This window comes from Melanostigma gelatinosum, assembly GCF_949748355.1.
Source record: "Melanostigma gelatinosum genome assembly, chromosome: 23".
Classification (NCBI taxonomy): domain Eukaryota; kingdom Metazoa; phylum Chordata; class Actinopteri; order Perciformes; family Zoarcidae; genus Melanostigma; species Melanostigma gelatinosum.
In genome coordinates, this window is record NC_136656.1 from 2,359,892 (window position 1) to 2,368,161 (window position 8,270).

The 8,270-nt window shown below is 43.0% G+C and overlaps 1 protein-coding gene across 1 annotated transcript; it reads right to left on the reverse strand.

Moving 5' to 3' along the window:
• Positions 1-29: 29 nt before the first annotated feature.
• rasl11a (RAS-like, family 11, member A) lies at positions 30-8,270 on the reverse strand. The gene is made up of 8 exons (XM_079295030.1): positions 7,743-8,270; positions 5,608-5,664; positions 5,371-5,453; positions 3,176-3,216; positions 2,958-3,087; positions 2,708-2,783; positions 2,012-2,088; positions 30-891 (listed from the first exon to the last, which is right to left on the reverse strand). Exons 1-8 carry the CDS (start codon positions 7,900-7,902, stop codon positions 745-747), a joined length of 771 nt encoding a protein of 256 aa, XP_079151156.1. The 5' UTR covers positions 7,903-8,270; the 3' UTR covers positions 30-744.

Sequence of the window (8,270 nt, forward strand, 5' to 3'; positions counted from 1 at the left end):
TTCTTTATTCTGTATTTGTTTACATTTTGGCACCGTTAAAAGCAGCCGAGTTAATCCCAACTTCTTTACAGGATTGTGTTTTATTCGTGGCAGCCATTGACTTCCAGTCGTCGGGCGTTTGTCCTCGCTGTGTTTGGAGAGGAGAGGCTCCTCCCGGCTGTCAGAGGTCAGCGCTTGTGTTTTGGGGTCATTTCCTGTTTCGGTTCAGACGACTGTTATCAATACGTCTGCCACAGAGCACGGACACTTGCATTGCATTTATTTTGTAGATCAGCAAAGTCCGGTGTTGTTCCCACATGTTAAGCCCTTGAACCAAATTAAATTAAATTGTCTTTTGAGCGTCATTTTGTGGCAGAATAAAGGAAGCGGTGGTAAAATAAGACTCTGATAACATTTTCTTTCTTTTAATTGTCTTGTCTTTGGCATTAAATTAGCTTTTCGTCCTATTAAAAGTGATCTTTCAGCCTCTCAGAGCTGAGACTGGAATCTGTTCACGGTGAAGTTTTCTACGCTCGCTGTCCTCTTCGGTAAACACGCCACGTTTCTGACACAACACGAGCTGTTTGCTCAGCAGTCTGTGACATGTTCCCTTTCACGAGCTCCGGCCAAAACACAGAGAAGAGCTTCGTTTGCAGAAAGCTCCATTCGGTCTTCACAGCGCTTTGATGGAACTCTTCCGTTGTTTCTTCATCCTTCCATCGAGTTTCCACGGAAGCTCTCGTTGCTTTTGGTCCCGTCCTGCGATCAAAGAGTCGCGGACGACTTGACTTTGGAGGAGAGGACCTGTCGGAACCTCCTCTTCAGCTCCTGCATGTTGGGAGATTTGGGTCTGGCCAGGTGGAGGCCTCCTCTTCGTTTCTCCCCGTTCCCTCCTCCCAGCGCCCGGACCACCTGGAACACAGAGACCACGGTGACTCGCTGCAATGAAAGACAGCTGACTTTTTTATTTTTTATTTATTTTCCTTTCATGTCTGTATTTCTGACTTTCATTTATTTTGTGAAGCACTTTGTGACGTCCTGCTCTTGAAAGGTACTTTAGACATAAATAACGTTAACTTGAGGGAAAGTCAAGTCAGTCAGAACATTTGATGAAGAATAAACATTTTCTACAATTTTAGCATCTGGAGCCAAACAATTGTCTTAAATCTTAAAATTGTCAATGAAATATTAAAAACATAACATGACTATGCTGTTCTACTTGATGTCCTTTGTTTATATTACCGTGTATTTTCCATTACAGCCATGTTATTTACAATAACAGCGGTACCATATGTTGTTTTATTGCAACTAATTAAAGGTATGTGAGCTGTAAAAAATGAAAAAGCACATTTTAAATCTGTATTTAAATATATTTTCAAAGATCAACCTTTTTCAAACGTCATGTTTTTTGGGCAAATCCAATTTTAAACTCTGCTTTTCGCTCTGTTTTGGTCTCTGAGGGAAATATCTGGCTCTTTAGCGGCTAAATGCTCCAATTTGTTCCCCGTGTTTCTCTGTTTTCTGTTTAATGCTAAGAATGTAGTGATCAGTTGGCTGATCAGACTTTTTGTTGTTGTTGGTTAGATCCGCTGCCGGCCGTGGCTAAAAGCCAGAACCAGAAAACCAAAAGAATGAGCTGAAAGATGCTAAAGAACTCAGGGGAGCTACACAACCTTGGGCTGTTGTTAATATAAATAATATTGATTATTGACGCTTTAAAAGCACCAGATTATCTGCTCTCTTGAACACCAGTAATGAGCCTATGAGAATAAAAAACCTTCTACTGCTCCGCCAGAAAAACAAATATACAGATCAGACCAATATAGGCCGGTGAACCTCTTTCTGACTAAATATACAAACATGGTATTTTTATATTCTTTCTCTGGGCACCAGTGGGAAATAGCATGTGCACTCATAATTCCCACAGGAAGTGAAAATCCCTTAAAGTTTGTCCTGAACTCTGCCAACAACCGAAGCGTCAACTGTCCGATGAAAGAAAGCGATTAAAGAAAAGAACCAAAGAAGGTCCCACCTCGTGACAGAGATGGAGGAAGGTGGCGTGGACTCCCTCGTGGTTCTCTCTGGCCGAGGCCTCAAAGTAAACTCCTCCTGAGAGCAGAGGCAGCGTTATCGCTCAGATAACAACCGGCATTCCTCCTTCCTGAGGCAGCATGCAGGATATACTTCACGTGTGTGTGTGTGTGTGTGTGTGTGTGTGTGTGTGTGTGTTATAAGCGGACGGTTCATTTCGAGCTGGAATCCGCCAGATGTTTTTTTACAAATTGGCCACTGTGGGGAAAGTCCATTTAAAGTGTTTTGGTGGCATTTTTGCAGTTCTCTGATGACGTTTCTGCACAAAAACAAAAGATCTTCAAGCTTGGAGTAGAATGAAGGGAAGGGAGGTGGAGAAAGAAGAAGAGGAACAACAAAGAGGAGGAGGAAGAAGAACAAAGTGGAGGAAAAAAGAACAGAGGAGAAGGAGGATTAAGGAAGAAGAAGAAGAAAGAAGACGAGGAAAAAGAACAAAGAGGAGGAGGAACAACAATAACAACAACAAAGTGGAGGAGGAAGTATAAGGAAGAAGGAGAAGCAATATGAACAAAGAGGAGAAGGAAAAAGATAAACAAGAACAAAGAACAAGAACAACAAGGAAGTGGAAGAAAGAAGAGGAAAGAAGTAGAAGAGGAAGAAGAAGAGGAGGAGGGATGATGAGGATGACGAAGCCCACCTAGCGAAGCTGCTAACGTCTCTCCTTCGTCTGCCGGCACTTGTCTGGCTCTGAGCAGGTCGCTCTTGTTTCCGACCTGCAGCAGATTACAGATGACAGGACAGACCGGATCAGAGCGGATCAAAGCGGATCGCAGCGGATCGCAGCGGATCAGGGTCAGCAGGTGAGCGTGTTGTGTGCTCGTAGGAAAGACGTGACATGGCTGCCATCCTCTCTACCTGGTACTCTATATGTCAGACTCTACACTCACCAGTATAACCGGTATGTTTCCAGAGGGGTGTATGCGGCGGACGTGCTGGTACAGCGGCTGGATGGTCCGGTAGCTGTTGTGGTCCGTGATGGAGAAAACCAGCACGTAGCCGTCTGCCCAGTAGATGGATCTGCAGAGTTATTGAACAGTTATTACCGGTTATTACAGTTATCACTCCTTCTACTGGTTCAATTCACAGTTCGGTCAATGAATCCGACCTGTTGATCTGCTCCTGGCAGTACAAGCCCTCAGCATCGTCCTGGAAACAGAGAGATCATGCAATCAAAGAACCTGTTGATTCACTTTATGAACAATAAATCCATCATTATGTCAATAAAATGTGAACAATTTAGACATACTTGCACTTAACTTTAGCCGTGTATTTCCATTTTGTGCTACTTTTCCACAACAAATCAATGGGAAGTATTGTAGTTTTTTACTCTGCTTACTCTTTACATATAACATATGATATTATGAGGTAATATATATATATATAATATAACGAATCTACCCAGTAAAATGAGCTCCACATTGACGAACTACAACAGAAAATGCTCGTACATGTATTCATAAGTAATAATAGTCGATGATAATGAGTATTTGTTGTACTTTTGATACCTTAAGTACATTGTGTTGTTCTGTTACTTCAGTAACATTTAGAATTCAGGACTTTTACTTGTAATGGAGTATTTTTAGACCGTGATATTTCTTAAAAACCCAAAATATATTCAGCATAAAATTATATAAAACAGAGAAAAGAAGCAAATCCTCAAATTTGAAAAGTTTAAATCAACAAATATTTGTTTCCCCTTTTATTTATAACTAAGTAATAATTCAAGTTATTATAAATCATAGTTTCAGGACTTGAAATGACTGAAATGCTTTAACGATGTTTTCCGTTGTCGGAGACTGAAGTGGCTTCCTATTTTAAAACACTTCCTCATTCCTCATCCCAGCGAGGGACCGATAGTCCAGACTGCTCAGCAGAAAACCATCATCTGTGAAAGGACTGGTTGAAAAATAAGCCGTGATTACTGGTGCGATGATTGCTGCATTCCCAGTGAGACGAGACCATCGTTTCCTCAACTCAACTGCCCAGACGTGGAGGAAAAAGAGGAAAGAGCGGCTTAAAGTGAGTTAGCAGGTGGTGATTTCACTCGAAGAGGCACGTTGCCAAGACAAATGGCTGTTTATGGACACACACCGGCTGTTTGAATTTATGACTCCCGACCCACCAGACCACCCAGATGTCAGTTCGGAGACAATTAGACTTTAGTTCGGGCAGATTCTTATACTTGTAATTACCAAGAAAAAACATATTTTCTGCAATCAAGAGGTGAAGATGAGTTCAGTTCTACCAATCTGAACTTCTCGACCTCTCTGCCTCCTCATGTTAATTATGTCTCATCTCTGGGAGCTGGTCGCCATCGTCCTCCGTCCTCCGTCTTCCTCACCCTCCGTTATCTCCCCCCCCCCCCCCCCCCGGTGGAGGGAGGAAATGAGCAGCCCAGAAGTCTAGATTTTCTTCTGTTGTAAACAGACTGCCGGTGTGCAGAAGTGTGAGCCGTGTGGCACGTTGTGCTCATTATCCTGGAGGACGGTCCTAAGGCCACTTCCTCTCGCTCCAAACACATTCCTGGAATTACTTTCAAGATAATAAAAAAGGCAGTTTTTGACGAGTTCAACTTCTAGATCATTAAGCAGCAACGTCGGACAAAGATCTCGACTTTTTGAACGTTTCAGCCAGGCGGCAACCTCCGGTTCTGTAGACTGAAGTCAATGCTTCAAGTGTTAAAGCTGCATTCTCTCTAGTGTCCACCAGGGGGCGACTCCTCTGGTTGTATAGAAGTCTATGAGAAATTGACTCTACTTCTCTCTTGATTTATTACCTCAGTAAACATTGTAAACATGAGTTTATGTTTCAATCTCTAGTTTCAAGTCTTCTTCAATACAGCATGATGTTCATTTAGTACATTATGGTCCATTTAGAGTCACACAGACCATAAAGCAGGGGATGCTTTAGGGCGGGACTTACTGTGATTGACAGGTCTCTACTAGAGACATATACAGGATCTCTACGTCACTCCTCCACAGTCTAAATATGGTCACTTCCTGTTCACTGGTTGCAAAAAACCAAGATGGCGACGGCCAAATTGACGAACTCAAGGTTTCAAAACGTCCACAAACCAATGGGTGACGTCGCAACGACTACGTCCACCTCTTATATACAGTCTGTGGTTTTAACTCATCAGTTATAGATGCAAATGCAAATATTTCAAGTCCTGCTGTAAATATTATATTCAATTTCTGCCAATAAAACCTCCCTAACATCTTCATAAACGGAAGCAATAAAGCGCTCCAGATGTTCTATTCATGATGACGCATCTGGGACTCTCTGCCTCCATCGGTTTACCTGGAGAGCGACGCAGGGAGTGTCCTGGATCTGAAGCGACACTTCCTCCCCATCCAGCGTGACCTTTCTGGAGTAGAGCGCTCCTGGGGAGAATGAAAGGGACAGGATGAAGGGACGCGATGGATAAACGGATCAATAGTCGGGGACTGCTGCGGAGGGGGAAATGCATTTATTTCTGCTGCTTACTGTGACAAACGTTCCTCCTGTTACTTCAGACCAAAACGGGCAGAAACTCACCAGTGTTTGCTTCGTAATCCCCGATGAACCGCTTGGTCAGAAACCTGACAATCAGAGCTGGAAAAGAAAACAACAAAACTCAAAACTGAACATTGTTTATGGCGATTTTCTAAATCTCTGTCACAGTGTGCATGAAGTAAAAGATTTATTTTCATTCGCAAAGTTCTTGTACTTGGAATAAGAAAGATATTTAAGAAAGACTTCTGCAACCTACTGACCTATGTTCCACTTAAACTGTTGCAGGTGTTGCCGGAATTTTCTTTTTTTCCTGTGGCACATTTTTAGATTCTGAAAAAGTTCACAGCAGAACAAACAGGGACGGGCCGAACAAACGGGGACGGGCCGAACAAACGGGGACGGGCCGAACAAACGGGGACGGGCCGAACAAACGGGGGCGGGCCGAACAAACGGGGACGGGCCGAACAAACGGGGACGAGCCGAACAAACGGGGACGGGCCGAACAAACGGGGACGGGCCGAACAAACGGGGACGGGCCGAACAAACAGGGACGGGCCTAACAAACAGGGACGAGCCGAACAAACGGGGACGGGCCGAACAAACGGGGACGAGCCGAACAAACGGGGACGAGCCGAACAAACGGGGACGGGCCGAACAAACGGGGACGAGCCGAACAAACGGGGACGAGCCGAACAAACAGGGACGGGCCGAACAAACAGGGACGGGCCGAACAAACAGGGGCGGGCCGAACAAACAGGGACGGGCCGAACAAACAGGGACGGGCCGAACAAACAGGGACGAGCCGAACAAACAGGGCCAAAGTCTGAAGTGAGAAGATGATTCACCAATACTCCGAATCTGATGTCGCAACCCTCCGTGCGTCATCTTTGTATCGCTGAATGATTGTCTCATGCATCTCTTGTTTCTCTGAATCTCGCTGACGTTTTGTGAAGCCAGTTTCATTTTAGAAGGTTTTGTTTCCCGTTTGTATTAAAGGATAACTCCCAACGATACGATATTAAAGTGCTGCACTTTTGTAAAGTTGTGAGACTCACAAGCGGCAGTTTCGCTACATTTCCCATCATGCAACCTGGTACCTTCTGTCGGTAAAACCTTCCCCGTCTTACTAACACCTCCGGTTTGTAATGCAGGCTTTCCGCTGGTAATTTGTCTTCTCTGCGATGACCCCGATGACATCATTATGACATCATCGGGGTCGTTTTTTAAGACTCCCACCAGTCATGAGAATAATTTATTCACCAATGAATGTATTCTGAAAACCCTCAACATGATCTAAAGTTATTAAAATCTAAAGTGGCAGAACTGGAATAACATATCCTCATTATTTGACCCTGTTTAGCATTTGTTTTGACTGAACTTTTATTGAATATTTGCCATTTCTCATTTTATTACAATCTCATATTTTGTCCCCGTACTATTTTTCCTTTAAAAGAAAAGAGAAATGTTGTACTTTATACGGCACTACAACTTGTTACTGTTACAATTGAATGTAAACAATATGAATTGTATGAAATATGATTATTGCAACTGATTGAACTACGTTAAAGAATATAAAAAGTTAAAAGTGACACTTAAATACACATAAATAATAAATAATACAAAATATAACACTCTGAAAGGTGTCATTCTGCAAACAAGTGAAACTTTAAGTACATTTTTTTAAACTGTCGAACAAGTAAAATAATGCAAGCAGGACTTTTAGGTATAATTAAGTATTGTTATATTATTTTAATTGATCTGAATACTTCTTCCACCACTGATTATAATAAATAAAAGCTAACAAATTAAATGTAAAAGGGAGCAATATTTGAAAAATGCTTATAATGCAGAATGTCGCCCCCTGTCGTCCAGGTTTGGTAATTTATGTCAAACCGTTCCACTACTTTCTTTATATTCCTCCTCCAGTAGACAAACATATCTCAAATATATATTCCTAACAATAACAAAGCTGCAAGATGAGTGCTTTAATGTGTTATTATTTGTTATGCATCACACTATTGAGATGCATTATATCTCAGCCAACCTTTCCACATTTTTAATCCCTACAAGGCAACTCCAGTTTATGTGAGAAAGAAAGAATAAAAACGTCCCTCATTCCGCTGCTTCTATGTTTCCCTTCCTGTGACCTGAACCTACAACTCTCGGTTAATCCGTACCGGTTTTCCCGACGTTGCTCGCCCCGAGCACCACAATCTTCACCGTCTTGTTGGGCACACAGTCCAGCAGAGGATACTCCGGTATGGGGACCAGCAGAAAGTTGCCCGACCCGCTGCTGCTGTTCATGGTCGCCGGTGCAGGGTCGCCAGACAGCCGCATTTAGATCCCCTCTGCTCCGATCAGCTTCTGCTCTATGTGGGAAGAAAGATCACTCCAGTGTTCCCATAATGTTCCTGCAGGAACAGCGTGGAGAGCTCCGGGTCCCCAGATGTGTCCTTCTGTTTATTCTTGGTAGTTTTTTATGCAGAGAGAAATGTTGGGTTTCCTCTCTGCTAAAGGTGCAAAATCCCCCAATATTTCCCAAGATCCCTGCTGCGGTTCAGGGTTTTCCACCAACTGAGTTCAAAGAAAAACTTTCAACACCGACAAGTCATCAGCAAAACACTACAAACCACAACTCGGTGAATGTGATGTTTAAATGTAAGATGCATAAATAAATGCATTAAAACAAATAGAAGTAATCCGGT

Coding starts and splice junctions, on each gene's coding strand:
- rasl11a (XM_079295030.1), bottom strand. CDS start 7,902: ATGCGGCTGTCTGGCGACCCTGCACCGGCGACCATGAACAGCAGCAGC. Junction 3,217..5,370: donor CTCCCTGCGTCGCTCTCCAG/GTAAACCGATGG, acceptor CTCTGTTTCCAG/GACGATGCTGAGGGCTTGTA. Junction 3,088..3,175: donor TGCCAGGAGCAGATCAACAG/GTCGGATTCATT, acceptor ATAACTCTGCAG/ATCCATCTACTGGGCAGACG.